General features: G+C 60.8%; 1 protein-coding gene across 3 annotated transcripts in view; it reads left to right on the forward strand.

The window, feature by feature from the left end:
• Positions 1–18,513, forward strand: part of SDK2 (sidekick cell adhesion molecule 2) — a 252,097-nt gene that overhangs the window by 200,845 nt on the left and 32,739 nt on the right. For 2 of the 3 annotated variants that reach the window (XM_047708154.1, XM_047708157.1), the window contains exons 19-36: positions 173–368; positions 581–679; positions 1,066–1,257; positions 2,584–2,705; positions 3,409–3,518; positions 3,616–3,766; positions 6,276–6,513; positions 7,266–7,381; positions 8,032–8,221; positions 9,493–9,591; positions 10,070–10,264; positions 11,254–11,455; positions 12,343–12,446; positions 12,922–12,992; positions 14,556–14,691; positions 16,132–16,188; positions 17,513–17,614; positions 17,760–17,875. In XM_047708154.1, coding sequence (XP_047564110.1) covers positions 173–368; positions 581–679; positions 1,066–1,257; positions 2,584–2,705; positions 3,409–3,518; positions 3,616–3,766; positions 6,276–6,513; positions 7,266–7,381; positions 8,032–8,221; positions 9,493–9,591; positions 10,070–10,264; positions 11,254–11,455; positions 12,343–12,446; positions 12,922–12,992; positions 14,556–14,691; positions 16,132–16,188; positions 17,513–17,614; positions 17,760–17,875 — 2,496 coding nt within the window. The remainder of the gene's footprint in view (positions 1–172; positions 369–580; positions 680–1,065; positions 1,258–2,583; positions 2,706–3,408; positions 3,519–3,615; positions 3,767–6,275; positions 6,514–7,265; positions 7,382–8,031; positions 8,222–9,492; positions 9,592–10,069; positions 10,265–11,253; positions 11,456–12,342; positions 12,447–12,921; positions 12,993–14,555; positions 14,692–16,131; positions 16,189–17,512; positions 17,615–17,759; positions 17,876–18,513) is intronic. The other variant, XM_047708155.1, reaches the window with a different exon arrangement.

The raw sequence follows: 18,513 nt of genomic DNA on the forward strand, positions 1-18,513 counted from the left end.
AGTGGCAGCTCTGTGGGGAAACTCCGAGGGAGACCCTGTCTAGCCCAAACGGAGAAAGCTTTAGGGAACCCTAGGAAGCTGGGCTCTCCCGCAGCATCCGGGCTTCGGGAGAGCGCTCGGCCTCTTCTGGAACATTCTTACTGCCCTGCCTGAGTTGCTGGTCTCTCCCCAGCTGATTGCCTGGGAGCCGGAGCAGGAAGAGGAGGTTACCATGGTGACTGCCCGGCCCAACTTCCAAGACAGCACCCACGTGGGTTTCGTGTCTGGCCTGAAGAAGTTCACCGAGTACCTCACCTCCGTTCTCTGCTTCACCACTCCCGGCGACGGGCCTCGAAGCACCCCCCAGCTGGTGCGCACCCATGAGGATGGTAGGCACCACCCCACCCCTGCTGTCCCTGCCCCCCTCCCCAGCCACACTCCCCCCCCCACCCCCGCCGAGAACCAGGCTAAGCGCTCCAGGTACGGGGCAATCCCAGCCTTTTCTTCCATCCTGGGGTGCCCCTGGAGCACGCGGGCTGTCCTGCAGACAGTGGTCTCTCGCTAGCTCTAATGTGCATTGGGGGGTCCTTCTGGGGTACAGTGCCGGGTCCTGTGGGACACCTGAGCTTCAGTGAAATCCTGGACACATCCCTGAAGGTCAGCTGGCAAGAGCCGGGAGAGAAGAATGGCATCCTCACAGGTAAGGGTTACAGGTGGGCGTTCCGAGCCCCAGGGGTGAGAAGACAGGGTCGTCCAGTCCATCCTGTTGTCCTGCTGACCAGTGTTCATCCAGAACCTCCCAGAAGGCCACTCTTTCTTAGAAAGTACTCAGGGGAGGTTCTCAGGCCCTCTGCTCTATAGCACGTCCCAGGGCCTCCACCACAGGCCTCAAGCAGCTGCCATAAGTCTCACTCCGTCCTACGGTCCCCACCCAACAGGGTCATCCCACCCAAGTTACACCTGGGGCCCCAGAGACGAGGTTCCCAGCTCCCGTGGCCCCACTGCTCCCAGCCCAAGCAGTGCAGAAAGGCCAAAGCAAGCATTTGGTCACGCCAAGCTCACGCCACAACGGGGGGCTCTCCCTAGGGTACCGGATATCCTGGGAGGAGTACAACCGAACCAACACCCGCGTGACCCACTACCTACCCAACGTGACCCTGGAGTACCGCGTCACGGGCCTCACCGCGCTCACCACCTACACCATCGAGGTGGCTGCCATGACCGCCAAGGGCCAGGGCCAGGTGTCTGCTTCAACCATCTCCTCTGGGGTGCCTCCAGGTGGGTGCCCGCTCGCAGGGCAGGACTTCTGGCCTCTTGGGGCCCTCCTCCTGACCAAGAGGCTTCCCTTTTGCTCAGGAACACTGGCTTTCCTCCCCCAGAGCTCTGCCCTGCCTTGGGTCCATGGTCTCTTGCGTTCCCCCCAGAGCAGGCTTACATCTCATGACCCCAGGTGTCTGGATGGAGGCTGGGTGGGGTTCCTGCTGCTTCCCCCTGTGGCTCTCAGAAAAGCATAGTCCCCCAGAGGACACCTCCCCATCCCCGTCTCATTCAGTCCCATCCCACACCAGGTTCTGCATGGAGCCATGCTCTCTCTGATTCAGGGGAAGAATTCTCACTGTCACCCAGAAAGTCCAAGCGGGGTCCCCGCCAGTGGAAGTGTTGGTTGGGAAAGGGGTAGCCTAAGGTGGGAATCATCTGAGAACCTGGTAGGAAGAACAAGCTGAGCTCTAGTCTCAGCCCTGCTTCTGCCAAGCTCTGCGACCTAGAGCAAGTCAAGGCGCCCCCTGTGCCTCAGTTTCCCCATCTGTATCTGTGGAAGGTGGACTAGGTAACCACATGGTCCTCGCTGGGTCTGTAAGTCTATGCCTATGGGACCCAGCCAGAATCCCTCAACCTGCCCCCCAACCCCACTCCTGAGATGGCTGAGATCTCAGAGCTGACTCGGGTGACCGCACCTGATTGGAAACACCAACACATGATTGTGCCTAGAGCCAAGTGGTATATCTGCATCAGTTCAGTTAGTCCTCACAGCAGCCCTGAGGTGGGTGATAATACCATCGCCATTCCACCGAGGAGGACGCTGCGGCTCAGAAAGGTTAGGTGACGAGCCCAAAGACACACAGCATGGAAGCAGTGAGGTTAGAGGCCAGCCCAAGACAGTCTGACTTCCAGAGCCTGTACTCTTCCTGTTCATCCTGAATCCGAAGGTTCCTGGGCAGAAATTAGGGGCTACCTCCTCCACCAGCCTCCTCCTGATCTTGCTCAGCCATTATCGGGTTTGGGAGGGCTGAGGGGGGCCGTGCCTGTGGATGGAGAGAAGATTCTGTCGGGAAGCCCTTGCATGCCCAGCCCCCGTTCCCCGGCCCAGTCAGCCTCCCTGTGGCTCTGGGGGTCCTCCCAGCCCCCACCCTGCCTCGGGCGCCTGGTCAGGACACACAGAGCCGTGGGTGCAGGAAGGAGACTGTGTCGGAGGACAGAACCCTCGGCCCAGCTCCTCCCACCAGGCTTCTAGAAAAGGGTGACACACAGCCCCCGGTCCAGAGGCCTAGTCCATGTGGAAGGACCCTGTCCTCAGCGGATCTCCTTTCCCACCCTGTGTTGCAGAACTCCCCGGGGCCCCCACCAACCTGGGCATCTCCAACATCGGCCCCCGCTCCGTGACCTTGCAGTTCAAGCCGGGCTACGACGGGAAAACCTCCATCTCCCGCTGGCTGGTGGAGGCCCAGGTAAACCCTGATGCCAGGGGACCCGCAGCCCAGGCAGCCTGCTCCCTTGGCCTTGGGCACACCCCTGTACTTGAGAGCAAACCACATGTGTGTTGGGGTTTTAAATATGCAGCTGTCAGATGGCCAGATACACCAAAAATGCCACCGTTCCCAGGTCTGCCTCCGCTTCACTGAGCCCTGTGCACGCACATATGTACATGCACACACATGCACACATGCGAGCACACACGTGCCCACACGTGAGCGTGCATGCACACACACATGTATACGCATGTGTGCCCACGCGGCCCACACACCAGTCCCGTGGGTCGGGTGCGGACCGGCCGGCCTGGAGAAATACACCTCTGCGGCCCACACCCCCGTAAGTGGCAAGTCTCCACTTTGGCTCCACCCGGGAGCTCATTAAATACCCAGATTCCCGAGTACCAACCCCAGGGATTCTGATGGGCTAGGTCTAGGGCAGGGCCCTGGGGTGGATTTCTAGTAAGCATTCCAGCAGCTTCTGATGCAAGGTGGCCTGGGCTCATGCTTGAAGTCATGCTTCAGGGCCTGGAAAGGTGGTGACCCCATTTGGGGCCCGCCGGGTGAGCCCTGGGATGGAATCAAGACCTTCCATGGGCAGGACTTCACCTCCAAGAACCTGGGGCACAGAACATCTCAGCCCCACAAGCCGAGCAGGTCTAAGAGTGTCTCCCTTTTCCAGGTAGGCGTGGTCGGGGAGGGAGAGGAGTGGCTGCTGGTTCATCAGCTCACCAACGAGCCGGACGCCCGCTCCATGGTGGTGCCCGAGCTCAACCCCTTCACCTACTACAGGTAACAGGGCCAGATGCAGGGGCTGCCCAGACCCGGCCGGGCTTTGGCCCTGGGGTCCTGCCCTCATCACTTTGCTCGGTCCCTTCCCCCACCCCAGCTTCCGAATGCGCCAGGTGAACATCGTGGGCACCAGCCCCCCCAGCCAGCCTTCTAGAAAGATCCAGACCCTCCAGGCACCCCCTGACATGGCCCCCGCCAACGTGACCCTGCGCACGGCAAGTGAGACCAGCCTGTGGCTCCGCTGGATGGTGAGGCCCCCACGAGGGCAGTGGGGCTGGGATGGCTCCTTGGTCCTTGTCACCCTACCATGGTCATTGTCCCTGGGGGACCACATCAAAGAGGGGTTCACCAGAACACCCACAGCTCCCCTCTTCTTTATACCCAGCACCTTTAGGGTGCCTCATACTCAGTCTTGGCCAAAAGAATAAAAGCCTTAAAAATAAAAATAAAAATAAAAATAAAAAAAAGAATAAAAGCCTTTTGTGAGAGGGAGCTAGAAGACACTGTTCAGTGAGCAAAGCGTTTTACGTATTTCTTCCATTTAATCCTCCCAGTCACCCTGCAAAGGGCACATCGAGACCCCAGTTTACAGCTAAGGAAACTGAGGGTCAGAGGAGTACTCAGGAACTCGCCCATGGCCACACAGCTCCCAAGTGGTGGGCCTGGGGTTCAGGTGTAAGTGGTCCCCTACACCAAGTCCGAGAGCGAGGGATCACATCTGAGGTGGCGGGACAGGTGCAAGAGATCACCCCCACGGGCCAGGGTTGCTGGTTGAGGGCCGTTACCCCAAGCGACCCTGCCCACCATGAGGGCTTCCTCCTGGCAGGCACAGTTCTGAGCTCTATATTCGAAGTCCGGCCTGGAACCCTCTCCACCGGCCTGTGACAGCAGAGTGATCCTGAGCTCCTGCTTCACAGATGGGGAAACTGAGGCAGAGAGCAGTCAGATCGCTGGCCCGAGTCCCACCCACCCTCACCAACGTCCTCCCCCACCCTCTAGTTAATAGCAGGGCTCGGTTTCCCACCCTGGGAGGTCTGGCCTCCCAGAATCCGGAGTCCTAACCCTTGAGCACACTGCCACCCCGTCTTCCAGGGATCAGGAGAGAACGTGTCTCCCCAACGCCGTCCCCCCGAGGACAGCGTTGTCCTCACTGCCGCCCCACGCAGCAGTCATCCAAGAGGTGTGAGGCGCATACAGGAACTCTGAGACAAGCGAATGTGGGGGACGGCGCCCCGCAGCCTGACTCCTGTCCTTAGTGCAAGGAAAAGCCTGCCTGACCCCACTTCGCCGGCCGATCTGGCCACACACGACTTGGGTTTTGTGTCCACATGAGCTCTCTTACCACTTGCACAAAACACAATTTGCAAAACACCAGGCTGTGGGATTGACTGGAAATCCCTTACTGCCCTTTCACTCGGGCGGACGCCTGGTAGAAGGAGCTCATGGCCCCATCAGCCCGGGACAAAGGGTAGTTCCTAATTCTGAGTCCCCTCCCAGGGGGCTGGTGCCGGGCATAGCTCAGCAGCCTCACGGCCCCGGACGTGTACAGCCCGCATTACTGCAAGCCTAGGCTCCGCCCCGCTCTGGGCCGGCTCCCGCCTTCCTCTGGTAGCTCACTTTAAGGTTTCCAAACACTAAAAGACTAGATAGAGACTGACCGATGCCCCGTGGCGGCTGGGGGGTGCTGGGGGAGAAATAAAAAGGCAATCGGTGCCCCGCGCAGGGCCCCAGGCCCCTCCAGACCCGCCTAATGGTGCACGGCCTGTTACCTTTCCCTGGCAGGTAAGGAAGCGTGCGCTCTAGGCCCATCGATTTCTGTCTTAATGGTCTCTGGTCGGCTTCACTAAGTGTCTGCGGAGCAGCGGCCGGCCGGAGGCAGCGAGTGTGCTGGGAGTGAGGCAGAGGCCGAGGAACCGGAGGAAGTGGGTCAGAATGTGGGGAGCCTGTGGACCGCGGGCCCTTAAGAACCCGCCAGGGAAGCAGTATGGCAGGGAGGTGAAGGCCAAGGGCCTTCGGAGGGAGTTTGAAGGCAGAGTCCTCTGCTCACACCTGCTCCCGATCACAGGTCCCTCCCCCTCCCATGCACACACCCCCACTGCCTACCAACACTGCCCAGGTTCATCCAAATGATCTTGAGCCAGCAGCCACAGCCCCAGCAGCCGAGGAAGGGAATCTGTTCTCTTGGCTGAAACTTCCTAGAAGGGGAGGCCGAACATGGAGCAGGAGAGACTGGGCCCTGCTGCTGGAAGGGCTGCTGCCAGTGCCGGCGTTCCCTCCGTGCCCGAGATGCTGTGTCCCACACTTGCTTCTCCACAGGCGCGCGTGCATTGGGAGCAGGCATGTTAGAAGCAATTAAGTGAGTGTGTGTTGGCAGTCTACACAAGGGAGTTAAGTGGTAGAGACAGCCAAGGCCACGGGTGCTGTGCTCATCAGCCTGTTGGACAGACAGGCTTTGTGGGTCTCCTCTCCAGTCTGATGGCCCCAGCCGGGTCCTCAGTTTGCCCTGGATACAGTAAAGCGTGGATGCCGCCTCTCCTTGGAGCTTGGCACAGACAGGCAGGGAGACAGGAGCCACCAGATCACAGACTCACAATCTAAGCCCTCCTCGGGGAGAGCAACTCACATGGGCACGCACAGCTTGGACAGTGGGTGTGGTAATCCTGTAGGGCTCCCTGGAAGAGAGTGCATGAGCCAGATAGTTCCCCACACGGGGCGGGCCTGGCCTCACAGCCGCTATACGATCCCACCTTCCCGCAGCCTCTCCCGGAGATGGAATACAATGGGAACCCCGAGTCGGTGGGCTACAAGATCAAATACAGCCGGGCAGACGGCCACGGCAAGACGCTGAGCCACGTGGTCCAGGACCGTGTGGAGCGTGAGTACACCATCGAAGACCTGGAGGAGTGGACAGAGTATCGCGTCCAGGTCCAGGCCTTCAACGCCATCGGGAGCGGGCCCTGGAGCCAGACGGTGATGGGCAGGACCCGGGAGTCAGGTACTGCAGCCCTTGCCCTGGGTCCCGCTAGCCTGTAGCAGGGATCGCCCCACCTTTGTCTCTGCCCTCACGGCCTTCCAAGGCCACAAAGGCTGGAGCTGTTTTTCAGAATAAGCCCAGGCTCACTTTCCCATTTGTGCCCAACATCCCAGCAAAGTGCCGGACCTTTCTGCCGTATCCCCCAGTATCTTCCCACTGATCCCAAAGTTGGGGGGCTGGGGGAGTCCCACCCCTGCGAGTTAGCCAGGAGGTCTTTCCCTGCAAACCGCCCATGCTTTCTGGGCTCTCCCCTTTAACTCTGACACCCAGCAGAGGCCGAAAGAACAGGAGGTGTGGAGGTCGGATCAGCTCTCAGAACATTCCAGAACCAGAACCAGCAGCTCATGGGACCCTGGCAAGGGTCACCCACAGAACATGAGCCCCCAGCCTTCAGGCAGCCCTCACGCACCCACATGTGGTTCACTGCTCTGAGGCTTTTTCCTGGAACCTTTTAAAGGACGTCCCTCCCCCTCCCAGCCCCTCCCCCTCCTCCCTGCTCTGCAGACAGGAAGTGGGGGCTCGTCTGCACATTGGTCCCAGCAGAGGATAACAGGGAGGCTTATCTGAAACCAGAAGCAGCATCTGTGATGTTCCAGAGTCACCAGGAATCACTGCAGGATAATTTGCTACTTGGGGACCAGGTGTCACACCTCCTTCCCCTGGAGGGCCCACTGGGTCCTGAGCTCCCTCCGTCTTCTCTGTCTCTCCCTCAGTTCCGTCCTCTGGCCCCACTAACGTGTCTGCACTGGCCACCACCTCCAGCAGCATGCTAGTGCGCTGGAACGAGATCCCAGAGGCCGACCGAAATGGGCTTGTGCTGGGCTACAAGGTGAGTCCCGGCTCCAAGGTCACCTGCGTCCTCTTCCAAGGTGCCCTATCCTGTGACCCCTGGGGCCCGCGTCTCCACCTTCTGGAATGGATGCGCAGGGGATCCCAGCATCTGTGCTCCAGGTGGCACGGCAACCAAGGAATCTTCTGTCAGGACTGTGGGCCTCCAGGGAGCCCTAGGTCCTTCCCACCCATCCCCGCCGCCCCCAGGAGGCCCTGCTGGCTGCCCCAGCCTTGCTCAGCCGTGGGCCTGGTTCCCACCATCTTCTAGAACCGCTGTCAAAGCTGTGCCCAGCCGCAGGGTTCAGCCCTGGCCCACAGATTGGGAGACGTGGCTTGACGTCCCTGCTCTGCCAGTACTGGCTGTGTGACCTCGTGCCAGTCACGCCTCCACTCTGAGCCTGTTTTTCCCAGCTAAATGGTCTCTAAGGAACCTTGCAGCTCCATGGCCCAGTGCATCTGTGTGTCCCCTGCTCTCCCAGAGCCCAAGCTCCACCGTATCCCATGCCCTCCTGGGGCCAAGCCTCTCCAAGGAGCCCAGGGCCCACCAGCTCTGTTCCCGCCTGCCTCACTCCGAGGGGAGACTTGGGGAGGGGGCTGGCAGGCAAGACCCAGACCGCAGGCCCTCACCCCTGCACTGTGCTCTGGCAGGTGATGTATAAGGAGAAGGACTCGGATTCCCAGCCCCGGTTCTGGCTGGTGGAAGGGAACTCCTCCCGCAGTGCCCAGCTCACGGGCTTGGGCAAGTACGTGCTCTACGAGGTCCAGGTGCTGGCCTTTACGCGCATCGGGGACGGCAGCCCCAGCCACCCCCCCATCCTAGAGCGGACGCTGGATGATGGTGAGTTTGAATCCCTGTGCACCTGGGGAGGCTGGGAGCTCTCCTTCCGCCTGCCTGCCTGGCCCTGCCCCTCTGGGCTCACACTTTGCCCCAAACAGAACCATGGCGTCAGGCTTCTCCTGTTGGGGGCAGGTCACCAAGGGCCACCAACCCATCGTGACGAGTTACACATTCCAGACTCTGCTTCCCTGAGGAAGAAATGGAAGGCAAGAACGATTTGACTTTGGATTCAGTCTCTTGCACGCTCTCTGGGACAAGTGCACGGAATAGAGACCTGTTTTAATTTGGATTTGCCTGGGGCAGGTTCACTTGGAGCAAAGCTCTGTGCAAGGAAAAGGCTTGCTTTTTCCTGGGCACGAGCCTCCTGGTCTCATTTACAAAAGAGCAGTGCCAGCAGGGCTGCAGGCATTCATCCCCGCAGCAGAACTTTCTGTCAAAGCCTGATCGACGGGTCCTTGGCTCCCTCCCCTCCCCCCACACACATACCCTGACCGCCCCCCACAAACACTGCTGGGGTCCGGACAAGAGCGCAAAAGGAAGCACAGACACCGTATGTCCACATATTCTAAAGTTATAAATCAAGCTAATGATCTGTTAAATTCAGTATGTTTGACTCTCCTGCCTTGACCTGGAAGGCCAGGTTCAAGTTTAGAAATCTCAGACTTCGGGGGATTCTCTGTTGGGATGAGGTTGCCCAGGGAGGATTGCCTGTGCCTTGTTCCTTTCCCCTCCTCTCCCCGGCACATGGTACTTGGTCTCCATCCATCTGCCCCAAACAGCTGCCCCTCCCCCAGCCATCCATCGGTCCGGAGGTGCAAGTCTGGGGAACGGGCCCATGCAGACCCTCATAAAGGAGCGTTTCGGGCTCAGAGTGAGCCCCCCACCAATCCCACCCTATGGGTGGAAGGAAGTCAGACTGGCGCCTTCTGTATTAGAGACCAAGGGCAAGTCCCCCTCCCCAGTACAACCCAGCATGTACATATATGTGCACGGACATGGACCCTGAGCCACAGGAAGCTGGAGCCTGTACCCTTCTGCTTCCTGCCAAATAACGCCTCTTTTTGAGGGTAGAAACCTCACCGATAGCATCTCTGTGTCCCGTGTTGGATCGCGGTGTCAGGGACAGAGCAGGGCTCCACAGAGATCATCGAGCTGAGTGTGCCCTTCCCCCACGGCCCACCCACCTGCTCTGCTAGAGCTGGACCCAGGGGGCGGGGGGAGGGGCTAAGCATCAGCTGCCCTGCTACTTGCTTCTCCTTTGTCCCTTCCAGTCCCAGGACCACCCATGGGCATCCTCTTCCCAGAGGTAAGGACCACATCCGTGCGACTGATCTGGCAGCCCCCCGCTGCCCCCAACGGCATCATCCTTGGTAAGCCTCTCCCCTCTCCAGTGCCCTGTGGGTAGAAGGAGGCATAAGGTGTAAAGGAGGCCAGAGGCAGACTAGGTCCAGGAAGTGTCCACCTCTTCTCAAGAAGCATTTCGAGTCCTATTTCCCCCATTAGAAATATCGCCGGAAGGGCATGGTCAAGGTTGAGGTTCCTTAAGGGCAATTCATTAGCTCTATGTTCCTAAATATTCCGCGAAGCCCCTGACTGGCCATCTGGTAAACCTCGGCTGCAATTCCTAATCATGACCAGGTGAGGGCGCACTGGCCAACTCCGCAAAGCCAGTCCGACCCAAGGCACAGAGGGACACTGTGGGTCAGAAGCATCCTTTCCTATTCAAGGATCCTCCCCTAACACACACACACAGACACGCACATGCATGCAGGCCCCCGGGGGAAGGCTCACGGGGTTGAGGGACTTTGACCTGCCTCCCAGCACAGCCCGTGTCCTTCCTTCCCACAGCCTACCAGGTCACCCACCGGCTCAATGCCACCACAGCCAACACGGCCACCGTGGAGGTGCTGGCACCCAGCGCCCGCCAGTACACGGCCACCGGCCTCAAGCCAGAGTCCGTCTACCTGTTCCGCATCACAGCCCAGACCCGCAAGGGCTGGGGAGAGGCCGCCGAGGCCTTGGTGGTGACCACTGAGAAGAGAGGTGACCGCCTGCTGGGGCTGGGGAGGCCTGGGAGGCAGCCAAGGCAGAGAGGGGAGGAGGGAGTCCCAGCCAAGCCAGGTGCTCCTGACCTGTCCTCGAGGGGACCTGGGGATCAGCCAGTTACGAGCCACATTGCCCTGCCCTGGAATGGCAGGAGGGTTGCAGTCTTTGAGGTCGGGGTCAGCAAGCGCTTGGTGGACTCCAGAAGCCGGGCTGGAAGGCCCCGTCCCGAGGATCCCACTCTGCCTCAGCTACTGGGTTTCTGAAGAAGGGGCGTTGGTGAGACCAGCTTCGGTCCCCTCGCCCCTTCGCTCAAAGGCCAGAGGCCAGGCTCCCCTGAAGCGGGCTGAGACCCCGATTCCTGTAAACGTGGTTCGTTACACCATGTTCCCAGGAAAAACCAGTAAGACAGCAGTTCTCAACTGGGAGTTGTCACAGCTAAGAGGGAGCTACGACCGGTATCTGCAGGTGGCGGGGCGGGGGCACCCAGAAAGCTGCCAACACCCTACAGAGCGCAGGACAGCCCCGTAACACAGACCTGGCCTCCCCAAGTGCCCGAGTGCTGAGTCTGAGCCCCTGCAGCAGGGCCTGGGGCGGCGAGAAGGAGGCCGGGCGGGCAGGGCATCCGGTGGAGCCCCACCGAGGGAAGCGTGGGCTCCGTCCCACCCTGCAGGGACCACACAGGCCCCGTCTCAGTGCTGGGCAGGCGGGGCCAAAGGAGCTGGGTGTTTGGACCTCCTCCCTGCCAGCCCCAGGTTGGGCTGCCCTCAGGAGATCTGAATTCCCAGGCACCTGGGCCTCCAATGAGCTGAGGACAGGTCACGGACCAGGAGCCACGGAGCCATGGGTGCCGGCGGTCGGGATCGTGTGCACAGAAAGGGGTTAGGGCTGCGGGTATCAGGTGCCTCCTTCTCTTCCTTGAGAAAGCTCACCCCCCACCCCCTTCCTGGCTGACCCCCCTGCTCCTCTCCCCCTCCACCACCTCACAGACCGCCCCCAGCCCCCCAGCAAACCGGTGGTGCAGCAGGAAGACGTGAAGGCGCGCAGCGTGCTGCTGTCCTGGGAGCCGGGAAGCGACGGGCTGTCCCCCGTGCGCTACTACACGGTCCAGACCCGCGAGCTGCCCGGTGGCCGGTGGGCGCTGCACTCGGCCTCCGTGAGCCACAACGCCTCCACTTTCGTGGTGGACAGGTGAGGCCCTGGGCCGCCGGCAGCTCCCCTCCACCCCTCCCAGTGCAGATAGCACCAGAGGGGTTCCCGGGGTGGGGGGGAGCACTGGAACGGGCGTCAGGGGGTCTCCAGCATGCTCCTAGAGCCTGCCCACCCCCGATGCTTTCCAGGGCCCGCACCTCCCAGAACCCCGCCTCTGGCTCTGTCCTAACCTCCCCTACCCCGCCGCCCCTGCTCTGGGGAGCCCTGCGAGGCTTGCCTCTTCATTACCTATTTCTGGAGCCTGGAAGCCCCTCAGGGAGGGCCTCGCCATCCCTCCTCAGCCATCCCTGCAGCCAACAGCACCTTCCTCTCCATCTGCAACAGGGGAGTGGAGCTGGCTCCGAATTTTGGCTTCGATTTAATTCCTAGTGGGTCATATTTTTTTATATTCTGGCTGACGTGACCCAGAGTTTTGAGCAATTCTCTCTTCCTCACCCGCCGCCCCCAGTAAATCAAAAAGGAAGTCGTTTGCCCGGAGAGGAACAAGGCTTATAGAGATGAAGTGCTGGTGAACTCTTGAGAACCTTGACCCCTGCTAAGTTTACTAAATTCTAGAAAGGGACGGCGTTTCCCCGGGGAGGAGTTTGCTCACAGGGAGAGCTGTCGGTGCTCTCCTAGCGGCTTGCCCCTGTGAGGTAGGAGACGTGGAGACAGGCCCACCTGGGGGCTGGAAGCAAGGCCACACCTGGGCTGCATCAGGCTCCAGAGGCCCTGTATGCCCAATGGAACACTCCTAGCTTCTGAGCCTTGACGTTCCCATCTGTGTAACAGATCAGCACCCTCTGCCCCCACCTTTCCCCTAGCAGGGACGGTGGGGTGAGGCATTAGGGGGTACCTCTGTTGCTTGAAACTTCTCATCCCCGCAGGCTCAAGCCTTTCACATCCTACAAGTTCCGCGTGAAGGCAACCAATGACATTGGGGACAGCGAGTTCAGCGAGGAGTCGGAGCCGCTGACTACTCTGCAGGCCGGTCAGTGACCCCCTCCACTCAGATCTCTTTCTCTTGGCCCACTGGCACTTCTGGGGCACTGGGAGTTCTCTTCAGAGGGGAGGGGCCCCCAAAGGTGGGAGGGGTGGAGGGCCCAGTAGGCCCTGTGTCTGGCTCCCTGGGCAGAGTCCCAAGGAATTTTGGGCCGGGGGGCCTTTGCCGTGGCTCGGGCTCCCATGCCAAGCCCGGCATCCTAATGTGTTCTGTCTCTGCTGTCCCCAAGCTCGTGGCCAACCCAGAAAAGCAGTGAAGGGGCGAGGGGGGGCCTTAGCAGCGGCAGCGCAGAGACCTATGGCTTCAGGGACAAAGAGGAGGGGGCTCTGGGCTCTTGGATGCAGACTGGGGTCAAGACTCTGGGCCTCCTCCCTCCACACTTGCAGAAGAATCTCCTCCCTGTGGCCTCCCAGGGGGCCCAGGCCCCAGCCCCCGGAGCTCACGCGTCTGTCTCTCTCCCCAGCACCCGACGAAGCACCCACCATTGTGTCGGTGACACCCCACACGACCACCTCCGTGCTGATCCGATGGCAGGTATGGCCCGGCAGCCAGCAGGCGGGCAGGGGCCCACGGCCCAGGAGGACTCAGGCACCCCCTGTGCGGGGACCAGCAAGGCAACAGCCCTCAACAAGGCTGGAGTATCACACACACACACACACACACACACACACACAGAGCGGTGCCTCTCTTTCTGCTCTCCAGATAATCCTCTCAGGCAGGCCCTCCTCCAGTCCCCTCCTGCAGACCAGGACCCAGTCCTCAGGGAAGTGACACAAATGGGCCGGGTCGCATAGCTAGTAAGTGGCAGGGTCAGGCTTCGTGCCCTCAGAGCTGCCAGTCGTGGGACAGAGAAGTGCGTGGGGCTTTCCCTATGAATCCCACCAAATCCCACCGTCTGAGCGCAGAGAGAAGCCCCTTTCTCCACTCCTCCCCCGTTGCCTGTTCTTTGGTGGGTACTGTTTTGTTTTTTAAGATTTTTATGTATTAGAGCATGAGCAGGGGGAACAGCGGGCAGAGGGAGAAGCAGGCTCCCCGCTGAGCAGGGAGCCCGATGTGGGGCCCGATCCCCAGACCCTGGGATCATGACCAGAGCCCAAGGCAGACACTTCACCGACTGAGCCCCCCTGGTGTCCCTGGCTGGGCACGTTGTCCTGCCGCGGTCTGAGGAGGTCCACCAGATGCATGAGACGAGGCTGCCAGTCTCCACCTGCAGACCCTCCCGTCCGCTCTCAGGTCCAGCCTCTGGACTCCGCAGGTCACCCACAGGGGCCCCAAAGTAGCAAACCCTTGTCTCCACTTTTGGGATCAGAGGGGCAAGCGGTTGTCCACTGCAGCCCCCCTGACTGGAGACTCCTTGAGAGGAAACCAGAAGGGGCCCGCAGCCCCTCCCCAGCCTGAGGCCTCACGGCAACAGGACACTCCATCCGGTGGAAATGACCTCATGCGGCCAGAAGCCAGGATAAGGCCGGCGGAGCCCTGGGCCATCCTGGCAAAGGGGCAGGGAGATGCCAGCGGCAGCCAGGGAGACAGTGAAGGAGCTAATACGAGACTGAACCCCTTCAGTGGGATTTTAAAAAGCGGTCTCTTCAAAAGCCGCTTCCGCCTTCTCCTAAAGCCTGTTCTCCCACCGGGCCATGGATGGGAGCAGAAAGCCAAGGAGACGATGATAAAAGGCAGGGCAAGGCCAGTGCCTCCAGCGATAGGGGGCGGCCTCGTAGGAACCCCAGGAGACACTGGTCAGGTGGGAGGTGGCAGGGTGGGTCACCAAGCCCAGGGAGGCTGGTGCTGTGTGCCCTTGGGCAAATTCCTTACCCTCTCTGAGCCTCCCCTCCTGCTCCCGGAATGGAAATGGCACGGAGGGAGATTCCGGTCCTCCCTGCCTTGCAGGGACTGTTGCAGAGATGAAATCACCTCATTGGAAATGCTTCTTAAATTAAAAATGCTCAGCGTCCTTTTGATTTCTTTTCCCAGTGGCCACTCAGGCTTGGCCCTGTGGTCACAGGAGGCAGCATGGGGAGGGAGGGAGGGGGGCAGAGTGGAAGCAGGTGAACCTCAGTGTTTCCTGCCCCTCCCCATTCTCCGCTCCCTTCCCTGCAGCCCCCAGCGGAGGACAAGATCAACGGCATCCTCCTGGGCTTCCGGATCCGGTACCGGGAGCTGCTGTACGAGGGGCTGAGGGGCTTCACGCTGCGTGGCATCCATAACCCGGGGGCCAAGTGGGCCGAGCTTACCTGTGAGTGGCATCTGCAGGGATCAGGGGACAGCGGGGCGGGTACACTCCCCTCCCAGCCCAAAAGCTTTCAGCTTCCTGGAACCACCCTGACCTGAAACCCGCTGCCCTTTCCTGAGTGTGCTTCTTCCCACCACCCCCGTCCTGTTCAGCCACTGGGTGTTCACTGAGCACCTTCTGCGTGCCGTCGGACACTGGAGGCACCATAGTGAACAGGAGAGATGTCCTCTGCCCGCTCGGAGCTTGTGGGCTCAAGGAGGAGGGGTGCTCCAGAAGTAAATTCACAGTAAATGTCCAAGACGGTTGGCATGACGGCCTTGGAGGCCTTTTCCAGGGGAGCCAGTGCCAGGGAAGGCCTCCCAGAAGATGGCCTTGGCGCTGACCCTGATGGATGATCCCAAGTGAACCCCCCCCCCCCGCCCCGAAGCTAAGGGGAAAGCCCAGCAAAGGGTCTGCTGTGGAAAGGGCCAGAAGCCAACCCTGCCCATCCTGACGACCTGCTGGTGGAGGTCACTGTTCTGTCCCGCGATCCTCGGATCTGGCCTGTGAGTCCCAGGGGGAGTCACAGCCCCGGGAATGACATGCTTGCCCTTTGGGGCAGGAGAGCGATGGCCGGCCATGGAAGACCAGAGGCAGGGGTGCAGTCGCCGAGAGAAGCAGGCGGCGGGGGCCAAGGGGGCGGCTCGGAACGGACTGGAGGGCCGGGATGGGAGATGCCGTGTGCCATGGCCACCGTGACCGGCTGGCGGAGGGGCAGGGAGTGGGCAGGAGAGAGGAGCCTGGGGACGGGGGTCCCTGAGCGGGTGGGAGACGGAGAGCGTGCAGGGTGCTCTCTCGTAATTCCCCTAAAGCGTTCGTGTCTTGGCGTCTAACGAGTATCTGCGGACAGCGCAATGGATGGACGCGGGGTAGAGGAATGTTCCCAGAACTCCGTGTAGCTGATCCGACAGCTTGCACAATTTCGTTCATGTTTTAGCAGACTGTGCTCGTGGTTGTGATTTCTTATGCCTGGGGATAACGCAGTCCTAGTTCCTGGTAGTAAAAGGGTTTCTGGCTCAGAGGAGAAAATGAACACCCCCCACGGTGTGGGGATGGTTCTGTCAAAGTCCCGCCCCAGACGAGGGAGCGACTGGGGACCATGGGTTCCCCCAGGGCCAGTGGGGACGGGGCATCCCCCAGAGCCATCCTCAGGGTGCCGGGCACCGGGGGGCTCGCGGTGCCCTGTGTCGTCCCCCGCCCCTGCTGTCGTGCGCACCGTCTCTCGCTCCTGCCTGGGGCCCCCCACTCACCATCAGGCACCCTGACACCCCTTCTGTCTGCTTGTGTGCTCCCAGCGGCCCCCCCGCCTGCCCCTCTCCTCGGGGTCTCTGCGGAGCGGGGTGTGTGTACTAACCTCCTCTGTCTGCTGTCTCCCCCTGGCCCCCTCGGCCTCCCGCCCCGTAGCCATGTACGCTGTGCGGAACCTGAGCCGGCCCAGCCTCACGCAGTACGAGCTGGACAGTAAGTGTCCCTGCATGGCGGCTCCCGAGTGGGGCTCAGGCCTTCCACGGGGATGGGGAGCATGGGGTTTCTGAGGACACCCAAGCCCAGGTTGAGGGCTGCGCCCTCCTCAGGCCCCTTGAAGAATGGGGTCGCCCTAAGTGCACGTGACTTTCTGGAAACATGCAGAAATGTAGAGAGTGACCAGGGAAGCCTGCGTCCATCAGGTGCAGAACGGGGGAGGGAGCGGCTCTGGTCTTGTGCTCCATGGGGGGACTGCGGCAAGGGATGGCCGGAGGTCCATGGGAGGAGCTCCGGGTCTGCTGCTTGGAAGGGCAGGCATCCACGGCACAGCCGCCCACCTCTCCCGTCGAAGGCACTTTTCTGCACTGCTCTGTATTCCAGGCCGACCCCCACCTCCGGAGTGAGCGGAACCCCCACTGTCCCCCAGGGACCTGGGGATGTTCCCAGGGGGATGTCTGGTCCAAGTCTCGCTCTCCTTCTAAAGTCCATGGTTCTCCCTAAGGCCCAGAGCTTGGGCAGAGGGACCCTGTTTTCTGTACGAAGCAGAGTGTGACACCATGTTGTCCTTCCCCTTCCTTCATCAGCCAAGTGGCCCACATGGGCAGTGTGGCTGGTTAAATTAGGGTGACTCCCCCACCCACATTCCAGCAGAGGGGCAGAACTCCCCCCGAGGAAGGGGAGAAGGGCAGGGTGCCCAGGGAAAGAGGTAGGAGAACCTTCTAGCCTCCCCCCAGCCAAGCAGGGATGGCAATTCCCATCCAAGGTTTCAGGGCCCATTTTCCTACAACTGTCTTGTCTCCCAGCTTCCGTCCAGGCATCCCCACCCAGGACCCCCAAACTTGGCAAAAACTTAGCATCTCTTAGCCCAGAATTCACATCCAATCAGCCCCTTCCCTGAGGGGAGAGCTGCCTGATGGGGCTGGGGCAACTGGGAGCTTCAGGCATCTGCCATGGTGGGGACAGGGTGACCTGTGACCCGTGTGCCCAAGACAGGTTGGAATGGGTGACCTGGGACCCATGTGCCCAGGAGAACAGCACTGGTTCGCACGAGCTGTCCCTGCGCAAATATTAATAGGGTCTCTTTGAGTCTCAGAAGTGTCTAGTGTGCTCACCCTCGGCTGGGAAGCCACCCACAGGCGTCCCATGTCCCAATTCCCTGGGGGCGGACCACCTCCCAGCCACCCCAGTCCTTCCTTCTTCTTTCCTGAACCTTCAGGCAGGAGCTAGAGTCACAGATGCGTCATCACAGGCTCCATCCTCCATGCTGGCTCTGTCCCCTGCAGGGCAGTGACCTCTCTGTGCTTCTACCTCCCTCCCCCAGATCTGAACCAACACCGGCGGTATGAGATTCGGATGAGCGTGTACAATGCCGTGGGGGAGGGACCCTCAAGCCCCCCCCAGGAAGTCTTCGTCGGGGAAGCCGGTGAGCCCACCCCCCTCCCAGCCCCAGCCTCTCCCACCCCAGAAGTCCAACTAGAGGACATAGGGGATTCGGGGGCTCCAACCCACCTCCTCGTCCTCCCTAAAGCCCACTGTACCCCTCACTCATGACCTCTCACGCCCTCTAGTGCCCACTGCGGCGCCCCGTAATGTGGCTGTCCACGGTACCACGGCCACACAGCTGGATGTGACATGGGAGCCACCACCACTGGAGAGCCAGAATGGAGACATCCAGGGCTACAAGGTATGGGGTGATCCAGCAGGGTAAGGGTCTGGGGGTGGAGGCGGGGGGCCCAAGCTGCCTGATGGGGCCGGGGCATCTGGGAGCTTCAGGTGTGGTGGGGACGGGGTGACCTGTGACCCATGTGCCCAGGACAGGCCAGAAAGGGTGACCTGTGACCCGTGTCAAAAGCTGGGGTAAAGGGCCAGCTTGGGAGTGGGAGTGAGCCCTAGGTGGTAGGAGGGAGAGGTCGGCAGGTCCACACCGTCTCCCTTGGCTGTGGGCACCCAATCCCCGGGAACATTGTGTGCTGATGCAGCACCACACCTGGCCTCTCCGGCAGCCTAGCCCGGTGGAGCTCAGAGGCAAGAAGCCCGGGCCTTGCTTCAGGCAACACCCCTGACCCCAGTCCCCCAACTCCCAATACCAGCAAAAGACGCCCCCCAAGGTGGTCCTTGGGGCGACCCCAATTACATTATTGATTTGACCAAGTGGCAGAGGCGCCCTCGCTGAGGATGTAGAAATCTCTGTTTCAAATTATTTCCAGATTTTAGAGGATGTCACGTGTCCTAACAGAATTCAGTTCATCTGCAGCACTCTCTGAGCCCTTTAGAACTCCCTCACTGTCTGGAATGCCTGTGTGGTGGGCAGAGTATAGACGT

This window comes from Lutra lutra, chromosome 16 (genome assembly GCF_902655055.1).
Source record: "Lutra lutra chromosome 16, mLutLut1.2, whole genome shotgun sequence".
Classification (NCBI taxonomy): domain Eukaryota; kingdom Metazoa; phylum Chordata; class Mammalia; order Carnivora; family Mustelidae; genus Lutra; species Lutra lutra.